Source organism: Acipenser ruthenus, chromosome 15, assembly GCF_902713425.1.
Source record: "Acipenser ruthenus chromosome 15, fAciRut3.2 maternal haplotype, whole genome shotgun sequence".
In the NCBI taxonomy this organism is placed as follows: Eukaryota; Metazoa; Chordata; class Actinopteri; order Acipenseriformes; family Acipenseridae; genus Acipenser; species Acipenser ruthenus.
The window spans coordinates 17,683,792-17,698,757 of NC_081203.1; the positions used below are offsets into that span (position 1 = coordinate 17,683,792).

General features: G+C 41.5%; 1 protein-coding gene across 1 annotated transcript; it reads right to left on the minus strand.

Moving 5' to 3' along the window:
• Positions 1-4,484: 4,484 nt before the first annotated feature.
• Positions 4,485-11,151, minus strand: LOC117422618 (enhancer of rudimentary homolog). Its single transcript, XM_034037822.3, has 4 exons — positions 11,013-11,151; positions 8,299-8,386; positions 6,172-6,292; positions 4,485-5,408 (listed from the first exon to the last, which is right to left on the minus strand). The coding sequence occupies exons 1-4, from the start codon at positions 11,013-11,015 to the stop codon at positions 5,306-5,308; spliced, it is 315 nt and encodes a 104-aa protein (XP_033893713.1). The 5' UTR covers positions 11,016-11,151; the 3' UTR covers positions 4,485-5,305.
• Positions 11,152-14,966: the final 3,815 nt, after the last annotated feature.

Consider the following 14,966-nt stretch of genomic DNA (forward strand, 5'->3'; position numbering starts at 1 on the left):
TAGTTTATTTAGCAGACGCCTTTATCCACAGCGATTTACAGAGACTAGGGTGTGTGAACTATGCATCAGCTGCAGAGTCACTTACAGCAGCGTCTCACCCGAAAGACGGAGCACAAGGAGGTTAAGTGACTTGCTCAGGATCACACAATGAGTCAGTGAGTGAGCTGGGATTTCAACCAGGGATCTCCTGGTTACAAGCCCTTTTCATTAACCACCGGACAACACAGCCTCCTAAATAACAGATCCCTAAGTGCAGCAGCACTTTCTATACAGACAGTGGTGAGGGTATGGAATGCACCACTCACTGGACTTTGGTACTGGGCTCTGTGATATACCTAGAATGCTGGCGAAGGTTAACTTGGATTTCATACATTTAGCAAACGACATTTAATAAAAAGAGAGATTAGCCTACTAAAGCCAGTAAGAGCGCTATATATATATATATATATATATATATATATATATATATATATATATATATATATATATACACTGAGTGTACAAAACATTAGGAACACCTGATCTTTCCATGAAATAGACTGACGAGGTGAATCCAGTTGAAAGCTATTATCCCTTATTGATGTAACCTGTTAAATCCACTTCAATCAGTGTAGATGAAGGGGAGACAGGTTAAAGGATTTTTAAGCCTTGATACAACTGAGACATGGATTGTATACTGTATGTGTGCCATTCAGAGGGTAAATGGGCAAGATAAAAGGTTTACAGTAAGTGCCTTTGAGTGGGGTATGGTAGTAGGTGACAGGCGCGCCGGTTTGAGTGTGTCAAGAACTGCAACGCTGCTGGGTTTTTCACGCTCAACAGTTTCCCATGTGTATCAAGGATGGTCCACCACCTAAAGGACATCCAGCCAACGGCAGTCCAGTGGTCGAAAACGGCTCATTGATGAAAGAGGCCAAAGGAGGCTGACACGAATTGTGCAGAGCAACAGACGGGCTACAGTTAGTCAACTGTCAGTCCAGTACAACATTGGTGCCGAAAGACCCATAAAACAATGCACAACTCGTCGTACCTTGACACGAATGGGGTATGGCAGCCAACGACCTAACAGAGTTCCATGTCTTTCAGCAAAAGACAAGAAACTGCGGCTGCAGTGGGCTAAGGAACGAAAACACTGGACACTGGAGGATTGGAAAAACATTGCCTGGTCTGATGAATCCCGGTTCCTGCTGTTTCACGCTGATGGGAGGACTAGGGTATGGAGAAAACCACATGAGTACATGCATCCATCATGCCATGTGTCAGCATTGCAGGCTGGTGGTGGTGGTGTGATGGTGTGGGGTGTGTTTTCATGGCATCCATTGGGCCCCTTGATAAAAGTGGAGCAACATTTGAATGCCACAGGATATCTGAACATCACTGCCAATCAGGTGCATCCCTTCATGGCAGCAGTGTATCCATCTGCTAATGGATTTTTTCAGCAGGATAATGCCCCATGCCACAAGGCTAGGATTGTCCAGGAATGGTGCCACAAACATGACAGTGAATTCAGCTTACTGCAGTGGCCTGCCCAGTCACCAGATCTCAATCCAATTGAGCATCTGTGAGATGAGATGGAACGAGCTATTTGGAGTAGAGATCCACTACCAGCCAACTTGACACAACTGTGGGAAGCATTGGAGTCAACATGGGCCAGCATCCCTGGGGAACGCTTTCGACACCTTGTAAAGTCCGTGCCCCAACGAACTGAGGCTGTTCTGAGAGCAAAAGGGGGTGCAACTCAATATTAGGAAGGTATTCTTAATGTTTTGTACACTGAGTGTGTGTAGATATACTGTATATATATATATACTATATATATATATATAAAAAGCTGTTTCCTTATATAACTATTTATTTAATTAGAAAAAACACAGCAGTATTCACAAAAATATGATGTGGTATTTTAGTTAGTTGATAAACCCCCCATGTAAATAAAATCCATCTTGTTTTGTTAAAGAATGTGGTACATGTGAGCATGTCTAATAGTAATACAGCAATATGGGTTGTTGTCCTTACTGTGCATTGCTGTGTGAGCACTCCATATAGTGGGTTTACCCAATATTGCTTAAAATCTCAAAATTCAGCAGTTACAGTACTTCACTGACTAGCAAAAGTAACACATCAGACATACAATAACGAGAACTACTGCCAAAAGATTCGTTCTCTACCTCAGTGTTAGTGTTCCCTCTTTATAAGGCGCTCCTTTATAACGTGGATAGTATAGCCGTCGCTCCAATTGTCCTCTTGTGTATGGCTGACATATATCCCCACTATCAAGGACTACATGTGTAACCTTCTTATGCCCAATTAAAAATACACAAAAACAAGCAAATACATACAATTATTAATACTGCATTAATGTTTCAACCCTAATTTAGTGTTTCATGCGTAGGAAGCTTCCGATATCATTCTCATATATTTGATGCACGTGTCCATTCTTTTTGAGGGGTTCAGTTTGCACTCAGACTCTCTGTCTGGATTTAGATACAGTAGCTCTCATGCTCTGGTTGCTAGATGGTTTTTCAGCACAGACAGACAAAGCAGGCAGAATCAGCAAAGTGTCTGCATAGCTTTAGCAGCCAGTAGCATTAAGTGAACAGGAATGGTTTACAGGTAGTGTGTATTGACAGCATTACAAAAGTAAACTTGAGTCACTAGATAGAGCTCTCTCAAACTGCACAACACACTTTGCTGATCCAGCCATGTTACCTATATATGAACTCAGGACAAGGCACTAGAACACATATCTTGCAAGAAGAACCACTCAGTGTTACTGGAAACACAAAGTGGTAAGAGGACTGTCCTTTGAAAGCCTACATATTTTCAGAATAGTAATTGATGATCAAGTCCAAGACTGCCTCAAGAAGTGAGGAGCATGCTGTTCTCTTTCAGGGACTGAAACCATCCTGATTGGAGCGTAGTTTTGGAACTTGCACTACTTGTCGTCTCCATGGCCGTCACTAGCTATTAGGACACAGAGGGTGTGTCCGCAGTTGTTTTTTTTTGCATCATCAATGCTGATGCTCATGTAAAAATTCTGGTGAAGTACAAAAAGACTCCTTCATTTTCTCTGTTGGGTTGCCGTTTAACGTAGATTTGGAGGTTGAATAGTAAATACCAAGCAGTCATATAAATACTGCAGCTATGGCATGAAACGTGAGTGTGACCTCGGTAGAATGTGAGCTCTGGTTACGACACTGGTCGTCTCAACTTATTTTCAACAGAGATGTACGATTACTTATAAAAAATAAAAAGTAACAATGTGCCCGTACTCTCCAAAGAACATTAAAGTGGTTGTAGCCTACAATACTGTGCATTTTATTTATTTTTAAATTTGGAATCACCAATTTTTTTTTTTTTTACCCAATTTTCTCCCCAATTTGAAATGCCGAATACTTTTTTTAAGCCTGGCTCACCGCTGCAACCCCCGCGCTGACTCGGGAGAGACCAAGACAAACACACAGGTCCTCCAAAACGTGTGCCGTCAGCTGTCCACTTCTTTTCACTCTGCAGACCCAGCATGCAGCTACCTTCAGAGCTACAGCGTCGGAGAACACCGCAGCCCAGGGCCACTTGCAGGCAGGCCCGCAGGCACCCTGCCAGTCCACAGGGGTCGCTGGTGGGCGGTGAGCCGAGGACACTCTGGCCGACCTAAATAATTTTCAAAAAGTTAAAATAACTGTTAGCTGCTACAACCACCACCAGTACGGTTAAATGTTTTTAAAATGCATGCTTACCTCTCCACAAGAGGATCAACACTGATCAGTCCCACTTTTCTTTTAAAGATGGTTCTTTGCTTGTACTTTATACATGAATTTGAAATGTATTTCAGAGACAATGCTACAACATACAGAAATCACTTGCTGTGTTGTCTCGCTCCAATGGGCTAGCTGAAATGTGGCCATATGGTCTGACCTCACAGTAAGCGGTTACTAACGGTAACATGTTCTTTTGTTGAAGACAGAATTCAAGTACTAGATTTACATTTCACGCTACGACTGGAAATACAAAACAAGTGATCAGTAAGGATGTAGAAGTGCGAGTACCAACAAGCACCTCCCAGGACTCTGAGCCTCTAACACTCAGAGTGCCCCAACTAAGTTTCATCACAACTGGGAAAGTGGTTCTCTGGATGTATGCAATATATCAGCGCAACATGGCACTGGGAACCCTTTAGAATTTCTCAAGAACACGTAGTATTTATTTATTTTAAAATTACAATGATAGCACTCTTGGAAGCTACATTTGAACATGAGGACCACATTTCACAACAGTAAGTGGTCACATTATTATTATTTACCCTTTTAAAAACAAAATACTAAAAAAATAAACAAATATTCCCAGTTAAGACTAAACCCATTTCTCAGAGTAAGACGGAACACAATGCCCCTCCTAGTCAAGGTGGTCTGCAGGACCAGTGCATGTCGCAAACGTGCTCATTCACAAAACCCAAACAAGGGTGAAAAAAAAAAGTATAGAACAGGTACACAGAGGTATTTTATTTCAGTCAAAATACAGTAAAAAGAAAATGTGTCATTGTACAGAGCACTCACACAAGACCTACAAAAAAGAGCAATCATTCAGGAGAACTTAAAACATCTGCATTGGAAAGAAAGATTTGCCGTCAGATTTGACACCGACATTTGTTATGAGACATTTCTCCAAACAAGTGGTGCAAGGTCACAAACAGTACAATACAGGTCTAAAGTAAATCACTACCAAACCCAACTTAGAAACATGTTCATAGCGTGCAGGAATTGTCATAAATGGTAACCTAGCAGAATGATCTATAGAAAAAGAAAAAAATAGGTAGAAGTCTAAGCAGATAAGGTAAAGAAACACACTTCTAGCAAGTGTCACCTGACAGAACTGCAGCACTACAACAACGAAAACCCCTCTGCACAGGGGTAGGCAGCCTGAGCCCTTCCATGCCAGGTCCTTCATAACATGAGAGGAAATAAACCTCTGACCAGGCCCTCAAGCAGTTTAATTACAACTATTAAACCATGAGTGCAACAGCCCTCCAGGACCAGGGCTGCCTGTCCTCTCTTCCATCAGAAACTAAAATAGGTCTAAACTTCTGAAAAGACATTCATTCAGGGGCAACTGAAATACAGAAAGATTTTTTTATTTTTTACTTTTTTTTTTAAACAAAACAACCCCACCCCCACTCAAATATAAATTCAGTGAATTAGTCAAGAACTCAATGAACGCTTAGCTACTATAATACAAACAGTGGTGTACGGTGACTCCACCACGCTCTGCACTGCCCTGCCCTGCCCCCCCCACGGTTCCAGCTCTCTCTCTATTTGCCTGCCTGCTGGGCTTGGCGACGCAGCAGCACATAGATCTTCTCTTTAATCCAATCCTTGTTGTAGGGCTGGTATGTCTGAGTGTCTGCCCGGTATCTACAGAGGAAGAAACAAGCACACATTACTCAAAGAGGGCAGCAGTGGTGCTTGGGGAAGATGGTTACCAACACAATGGGACTTTGTGTAACTAATCAAAAAGCATAATGGGACTTTGTGTAACTAAATGTAAATAAAGTAAGTTTACCACATCAATGACATGGAGCGTTGATGTGGTAAATTTACTTTCTAATCACCCTGTATATAGAAAAGACTTTGAATACATATGAAGTAACCTTTCTGTACACATCCCCCTGTACAGCACCACAGGTGACCTATACTTGACAATGTTTAACAACCCTCATGCTTGGAATGGATTACCCGAATGAATGACACTGTTCTGAAACCTGTGCTTACTGATGAAATGCTCAGGCCCTGCTCTCAATGTTAACTCAGTCAGTGGATTACAATTATTTCAAGCAAAGAGGTAAATAACCTTAAAACATAGTATATTAGTGGCAAGAACATTGTTACAAAATGTAGCGGCTGATTTATATTAAATCAATTATGATTCTCAGTTATAATGTACGCTTTCATATCCAAAAGAAAGGTACCATGAACATCTGTGACACCTAATAAATAAATTGCACATCATTTATTTCCATGAAGAGGATTTTGTTAGGGTACTACTGGCTGGTAAAAGCAGTTGACCACTTACTTCAGATTAAACTTTTGTGAAATTATGCTTTTTTTATTGCATTCTGCCACAAGGGGTGAAATCATGTAGCTTCAAACATAGCGATACAAAGGAACATTCACTTACACAAGGCAGCTGAGATCAGCAAGGTCGTCAATGAAATCAAACAGCTGGCTGATATCGTACGTAATGGATGGGCTGTTGGGATTCATCCTCTTCAAATGCTCTTCATACATCTTGCAGACGCCTGCAAGAACACAAATCCTTTTAGAACATGCTGGACCATCATTCACAGACTGTTCTCCCCAGCATGCAACAGTCCTACTACTCCAGGGGCCTGGATGCTTCTTTAGCAGGGTATACTCTGGACTCCATGTCTGGGAAGCACTTCTTGTGCATCAGCCTCACACCTGGTGATGTCTATATCCCTTGCTGCTAGGTCAATGAAAGTTCCCATCAAATACTAGATTTCACTGTCAAAGATTAAGACTAAACAGAAGCAAAAATATTACATTTTTTTTTCAAAAAAGAGAAGCCCTCCATTAGAGCTGTGCTCCTTTATGATAACTGCAACATTAAAGTGGATGAGACCGTGGATGTTAAACACTAGAACCGCCATGGCAGTCATTGACGGTTTTCACTATTAAAATTGAAATTACTCTGCATGTGTGAAAGATGTATTAAATACCCTGATGGCGTTTGAAAGGCAGGATCGCAAAATAAGTTATAATCCCCTCTACTAGAACCGCCAGAGCAGTCATTTTGACTGCCTTTTACAATACATGTTTATATTTTGAATATAACCTACAACATTCTATTTGATTTTTATACACAAGCCTGTTCTCACTGGACCTGGCAGCCACCAATTCTTTCATTTTGTACAAGGAATGCACAGGGGAAAATTGCAAAGCAGCAGGCTGCTGCAGCTCAACCTGGGTTCAGTGCTACAAAGTGACACATGCAGAGAATATATGTTACTTACATTTAATTAAAAACTACTTTCCTTTTTACAGTTTTTTGTATGTACATACACCTGTTTACACACTAGTTTCTTTTATTCACTAGTTTTGTTTATTTTATTATAGTTTTTCATTTCTTGAAGTAGTGCTTTATTTTCATATATATATTTTTTTTAATTTGGAATCATTCTTTCAGATTTTCTCCCCAATTTGGAAAGCCCAATTCTTTTTTTTAATTTTATTTCAACCTGGCCCACCGCTGGGACGTCTGCGCTGACTCGGGCGAGACAAAGACGGACACATGGGTCCTCCGAAACGTGCGCCGTCAGCTTCTTTTCACTCCGCAGGCCTGCCATGCAGCCACCTCAGAGATACAGTATCAGAGGACCACGCAGCTCTGGGCAACTTACAGGCAGGGCCGCAGGCGCCTGGCCAGTCCACAGGGGTCGCTGGTGCACGGAGAGCCAAGGACACCCTGGCCGACCCAAGCCCTGTCCCACCTAGGCGGCACCACCTGGGAGCTCCCGTCCACGGTCGGCAGTGGAATATAGCCTTGTCTCGAACCGGCGACCTCCAGGCTATAGGGCGCATCCTGCACTCGATGCGGAGTGTCTTTACCGGATGCGCCACTCGGGAGCCCTTGAAGTAGTGCTTTATATGTGGTAACTAGCTTATTTGAAAATGAGGCGCAAGAGAAAAACACTTCATGAATATTGAGCACAATACCCTGGCCGACGGCTGAAGTCTCCGCGGCAGGACGAAGCTCGCCCATCTGCCTTGTAACTCTGAGTCCAGCTGTACTGAAGCAGGAGAGGGGCGGAGCTCAGACTCCGATTAATAAGTGCAAGTTAGTTCTGTTCAACTATTTAATGTTTTGTTCAGTACATATTATTTTCACTCGTAAATATAAGCTATAAAAGTCTGTGCAATACACTTATATGCTGCGTTTTCTACGGTTTGAGACTTTATTTGTGTAGGATCTCTCTTTACAAGCTATAGCTCCGCAGTAACCAAACGTTATTTCAATTAGAATGTTGGTAACCATGGTTTTGTTGCATGTTGAATATGATAAAGGGGTTTCGCTAAATGAGACATTTTTGAATGGCATAAAAAGTATTTTCTTTTTTAAAACATAAAGGTCGATTTCACCCATTATCTGCTTGAATTGAAAAATAAATTTCAAAAAAATAAAAGTTATTCTTTCTAAAATAAATGTCGATTTGGCAAAAAAATAAGTGGAATAGTAGCAAGTCTAAATACATCTGTACATATGTTTTTGTAATGCTCAGCTTACCTTCCATGCACTCGTTGACAGATTCATAATCTGCATACGTCCTGCCTTCTGGCCTCTTGGTAGGTTGGACTAGCAAAATTGTGTGAGACTGAAAACAGATAAAGAAAAAGTGAATATTACTACTTGCTTTCCCAAACAAACTAGCTCTGCCATTTTTTGCCATTTTTTTTTCATTTCCACATATACCAGAACTTAACAAGTACATCTGGCTGCAGTAAACAATGTATAACTATCTAAAATGAAGAAGCTATGCAACAAAGGGCAGCAGTGTGGAGTAGTGGTTAGGGCTCTGGACTCTTGACCGGAGGGTTGTGGGTTCAATCCCCAGTGGGGACACTGCTGCTGTACCCTTAAGCAAGGTACTTTACCTAGATTGCTCCAGTAAAAACCCAACTGTAAAATGGGTAATCGTATGTAAAAATAATGTGATATCTTGTAACAATTGTAAGTCGCCCTGGATAAGGGTGTCTGCTAAGAAATAAATAATAATAATAATAATAATAATAATAATAATAATAACAAAGGAACCATCTCATACAACAAAACAGTAAAACTAGAATTCAGGAATAGTGGTTTACAGGGGTGTAGCAATACAGGAACGTCACAATGTAGAACTATTATAAGCAAGCCCAAAGACCCCAGACACTATACACGTGATACTTAATAGGGGAGCATGCATTCACACAAACGTATAAATTACATTTATTTATCAATCATGAACAATTTGATGGGACTACAAGCTGGGGATTTTGATCACAAATTGAAAGCATCCTGATTCATCAATACACAATGAACCATCTTACACAGTGCTCAGGTCAGGCTTCAACTTCATGGTAATCTGAAGATACCCGACACATGGGTCAGACAGTGTACTTCTTAACATTGACCGTTACAGGAATGAATATAGCTAGCTCCAAGCATAGGGGTTCACAGAGAGAGGGCTCACTGCAGCTAGCTCCAAGCATAGGGGTTCACAGAGAGAGGGCTCACTGCAGCTAGCTCCAAGCATAGGGGTTCACAGAGAGAGGGCTCACTGCAGCTAGCTCCAAGCATAGGGGTTCACAGAGCCAGGGCTCACTGCAGCTAGCTCCAAGCATAGGGGTTCACAGAGAGGGCTCACTGCAGCTAGCTCCAAGCATAGGGGTTCACAGAGAGAGGGCTCACTGCAGCTAGCTCCAAGCATAGGGGTTCTCAAAAGAGAGGGCTCACTGCAGCTAGCTCCAAGCATAGGGGTTCACAGAGAGAGGGCTCACTGCAGCTAGCTCCAAGCATAGGGGTTCACAGAGCCAGGGCTCACTGCAGCTAGCTCCAAGCATAGGGGTTCACAGAGAGAGGGCTCACTGCAGCTAGCTCCAAGCATAGGGGTTCACAGAGCCAGGGCTCACTGCAGCTAGCTCCAAGCATAGGGGTTCACAGAGAGGGCTCACTGCAGCTAGCTCCAAGCATAGGGGTTCACAGAGAGAGGGCTCACTGCAGCTAGCTCCAAGCATAGGGGTTCTCAAAAGAGAGGGCTCACTGCAGCTAGCTCCAAGCATAGGGGTTCACAGAGAGAGGGCTCACTGCAGCTAGCTCCAAGCATAGGGGTTCACAGAGAGAGGGCTCACTGCAGCTAGCTCCAAGCATAGGGGTTCACAGAGCCAGGGCTCACTGCAGCTAGCTCCAAGCATAGGGGTTCACAGAGAGAGGGCTCACTGCAGCTAGCTCCAAGCATAGGGGTTCTCAGAGTGTGGGGTGGGAGAGGGCTCATGTTGTATTGTTGCAATGGGATAAGCCAGTCTGGCAGGTCATACCAGTTGCTATGCAACACTACACATTTGGGTGCCAGTACATTTGAATAAGTCAATAAGGTTTTGGCAACGTAGACTGCAATGCTGGTTAAAAAAATAGTATGATTTAAAATGCCATTCACAAGGAGGCATAAATAAATAAAGCACAGAGACAACATGAACGTGGGTACGTGTTAGTTCTTTTACTCAGGAGGTAGTTGTTCCACATGAGACAAGAGAATGATTAAATCAGCGCGAGAGAGGGGGAGGGGTGTCCCTCTCAGCCAGAGTAAACACTCAGAGCTGCTCTAGCACGAGCATCTAGAATAGCTTGTTTAGCAGAAAATGATGTGCAAATCACATTACTTCAATTTAAGCGCAGCACGCACCTGTGAACACGAGTTTTAATCAAGAACGTTTTAATTGAATTATTAATTACCAAGGTGGCCGTGTTAAAGTCGTGGTCGCATATAACTAATAAATGTAAAACAAACATACGATAATAACATGTATGCGGTGCCTGGGCATTTCACTCTTCACTATATATTTTTTTTATTTTTGCAGCGCTCTAAAGAACTAGTAATCCTTACTCATTGTTTGTTATATTGACTAGGTAGGATTAACCAGTGCTCACTCGTGTACACCACTCTTTATAGTTCAATTTCCTAGACTGTTGGAGAACCGTAAATAAGACACTAAACAACACATTTGTTAAGCCATTAGTTCAGTTGCTTGCGTTATTTGTTTTTAGACGTGGCTACGACTGAATGCAAAATACATTAACGATTTAACTAACATCTCCCATAATGCACTCCGCAGCTCGGCCTACACGCTGAATGTGTGAACGGTTTGATACGCTCTATCAGAAAGGCAGTTGGTACAATAAACCTGTGCCGTATTCACTTTCACACGGGGTGTACAATTATCTATATTTATTTTTCTCCTCACCATCTCTGAGTTCCGCGGCTGGTTCTGTAATGGTTTCTTTTCGGTTTCAGTAAAATTGTTCAGCGCTCCTGTCTCCTTTCTGCAATAGACCACAGACTCAGCTCAGTGCGTTTCACCAGCGGAAGCGAGGTATGACGCAAGCCCGGTTTTCAGGATTGAACCGCACAAGAGTCTCGCGTTTTGATTGGTCCTTGTCTGTCACAGGAATATGACGTCACCACGAGTGGGGAAGCTTGGAAGCATTGTGGTCGGAGAGGGAGAGAGGAAGGAGGGATACTGTTTACTATTAAAATACGTGTTTTTTCTGTCTTTATGTATTTTAGTTGTTTGTGCCATGTATGTGCTTTGGCAACACAATTATTTTTTTTTATTGTCGTGCCAATAAAGCCGTATTGAATTGAATTGAGAGAGAAAGAGAGAGAGAGATCTGCTTCCCAGAACCTTTCAATTAAAATATAATGTGGTATTTTGCTGTACTAATATAACAAACTATGGGTGACTATTACTTTATGTAAATAGTCATGTTATGCACAAATGTGAGAATTGTCTTTCTGTAGCGATCTACTTTTTTCTTTCAAATAGCATATATCTATAGTCCTTTGCGTGATTTATTTTAATTGAAAATATATATCCTGCCCATTATTACAGTTTTGTTAAAGGATTCGTTCGCTGACAGCCGAGTTTCTAAGTCATGCATGCTCAGTTTACCATATAAAAGTACACGAGAACTGGATTTAAGAGTAACCCTTAGTAAATGAATCAAAGTGACTTCCATGTCATGTATAGTGAGGCCAGGAGCTGTAGACTGTTCCAACATCACCACTAACTCATTGACGTAAATATTGAACAGCGTTGGACTCAGGCTGCAGCCCTGTCTCACTCCACGCCCCCGTGAGAAGAACTCTGTTCTTTTGTTGTCAATTATATTAATTATATCATGAACTTTACCCCCTACTCCGCTTTGGAGAATCTTATAAAATAAACCCTTGTGCCAAATAGATGCTTTTTTGAAATCAGTGAAGCATGCAAACATTTTGCCCTTATTTTTTTGGTGGACATGTTTATTAATAAGGGTGTGTAGGGTATAAATATGGTCAGTAGTGTGGTGTTTTGGTAGAAACTCAATCTGACCCTTACTCAGGACATTGTGTTCGGTAAGAAAGGCCAGTATCCGGGCGTTAATGATACTGCAGAATACCTTCCCCAGATTACTGCTCACACAGATGCCCCGGTAGTTGTTGTGGTCGAATTTGTCAACATTCTTGTAAATTGGGGATACAAGCCCTTGGTTCCAGATGTCAGGGAAACAGCCTGTATTCAGTACCAGGTTGAATAATTTAAGCAAGGCCTTCTGCAGCTCAGGGTTGCTGTATTTGAGCATCTCAGTTCTGATGCTGTCAGGGCCACAGGCTTTTCTGCATTTAAGTGTTTGGAGCTTCTCTGTTAACTCTTGCAGGGTGATTGGGGTGTCTAGTGGGTTTTGGTTGTTTTTAATTGATGACTCGAGCATTTTTAATTTTTCCTGAATTATTTTTTGTTCCAATTTTAAATCTTTTGGGGGCATTTCTTTATAGAGGTTTTCAAAGTATTCGTTCCAAAGGGCTCCATTTTGAATAGCCAGTTCCTGCGGTTTTGTCGTGTTTAAATTATTCCACATTTCCCAGAACTGATTTTGATCGATGGATTCTTCAATTTCGGTGAGAGTTTTGTGGATGTGTTTTTGTTTTTTCTGTTTGAGGGTGTGTTTATATTGTTTCAAGTTTTCACAGTACTGCAGGTGTAAATGTGGGTTGTGTGGTTGATGATGTTTCTGATTAGATCATTTTCCTTGTAGTTTTGCATTCATCATCAAACCATTTTTCTTTGGATTTGGGTTTCTGATTTTTTTCTTGTTTAATTTTTTTTAGGTTTGCCTTAATTGCTGATTTTTGGAATATTTCATTTATGTATTCAATGGCCAGATTTATGCCTGTCTTGTTATGTTGGTATTGTGTTATATAGAAAATATTAATAAGGTTAGTGATTTTGGTGGAACTAATTGCTTTGGTAAATTCGTCTGTGCTGTTTGCTGCCCATCTGTATGTCTAGTTTAAGTTGTACAGCTTACAGGGCTGTGTGTGCGTGTTCCTGGGTTGTCCAATTCTTTTCAGGAACACAGTGATTTGGCTGTGGTCTGACAGGGGGGGTTGTGGCCTGACAATGTATGCGTTGATAGAGTAGGGGTCCATGTCAGTGATGGCATAGTCGACTACACGTCTCAAGAGCTGAGCAGTAGGTGAACCTCCCTAAAGAGTCCCCTCTGATCCTGCCAGTAACGATGTACAGACCCAGGGCTTGACAGAGATGCACTAACTCTCTCCCATTCTTGTTTACAGCATGGTCATGGTTGTTTCTCTGTATTGTGGTGGGTGTGAGGTACAGAGGGGTCTGTCCAAATATATGGCTGTTACCCTGTGTGCTAATACAGTCAGGCTCTGTGCCTGTCCTGGCATTGAAATACCCACAGAGCAGCACATTTCCCAGGGCCTGGAAGTGGCCGATCGCTGTGTGGAGGGTGTTAAAGCATTCCTCATTGTAATAGGGGGATTCAGAAGGGGGGTGTAGGCTGCACATAGATATATATCTTTGTTACACAGGGCTATGCCCTTATTTATTCTGAGCCATGTGTGTGTTGGTCCTTGTTTGACTGGGCTGATGTAGTTAGCCAGCTCCCCTCTGTACCACACTATAATTCCCCCAGACTTCCCCATGACTTCCCTGTAGCCTGAGGGACAGTGAGTGATCACGGCAGTGCGGCACCACGTCTATAACAAAATGACAAAGTCATTTACATTTTTAATAAACTCAGGGTCTGTGCTCTTCGGCCCGAAAGCCGAGGAATACAAACCCTGTATGTTTCAACAACTTGATTGAAAAAAATCTCATGTTTAGTTTCTATTTTTTGTTTGTTTGTTTGTTTTTATACTAATGAATCATAATGAAATAGAATGCAAACAACAACACAAAAATAGTTTTTGGTACTTATCTATACAGTATATATATATATATATATACAGTTTTTTCTTTTTTAAATATTATATATACAGTATATATATATATATATATATATATATATATATATATATATATATATATATATATATATATATATATATATACAGTGCCTTGCGAAAGTATTCGGCCCCCTTGAACTTTGCGACCTTTTGCCACATTTCAGGCTTCAAACATAAAGATATGAAACTGTAATTTTTTGTGAAGAATCAACAACAAGTGGGACACAATCATGAAGTGGAACGAAATTTATTGGATATTTCAAACTTTTTTAACAAATAAAAAACTGAAAAATTGGGCGTGCAAAATTATTCAGCCCCTTTACTTTCAGTGCAGCAAACTCTCTCCAGAAGTTCAGTGAGGATCTCTGAATGATCCAATGTTGACCTAAATGACTAATGATGATAAATAGAATCCACCTGTGTGTAATCAAGTCTCCGTATAAATGCACCTGCACTGTGATAGTCTCAGAGGTCCGTTTAAAGCGCAGAGAGCATCATGAAGAACAAGGAGCACACCAGACAGGTCCGAGATACTGTTGTGGAGAAGTTTAAAGCCGGATTTGGATACAAAAAGATTTCCCAAGCTTTAAACATCCCAAGGAGCACTGTGCAAGCGATGATATTGAAATGGAAGGAGTATCAGACCACTGCAAATCTACCAAGACCTGGCCGTCCCTCTAAACTTTCAGCTCATACAAGGAGAAGACTGATCAGAGATGCAGCCAAGAGGCCCATGATCACTCTGGATGAACTGCAGAGATCTACAGCTGAGGTGGGAGACTCTGTCCATAGGACAACAATCAGTCGTATACTGCACAAATCTGGCCTTTATGGAAGAGTGGCAAGAAGAAAGCCATTTCTTAAAGATATCCATAAAAAGTGTCGTTTACAGTTTGCCACA

Bases quoted from the DNA above. Each gene is read 5' to 3' on its own strand.
- LOC117422618 (XM_034037822.3), bottom strand. The intron at 6,293-8,298 runs GTAAGCTGAGCA...GTGTTCTTGCAG, and splicing joins TGTCAACGAGTGCATGGAAG to GCGTCTGCAAGATGTATGAA. The intron at 5,409-6,171 runs GTAAGTGAATGT...CTTCCTCTGTAG, and splicing joins GCTGATCTCAGCTGCCTTGT to ATACCGGGCAGACACTCAGA.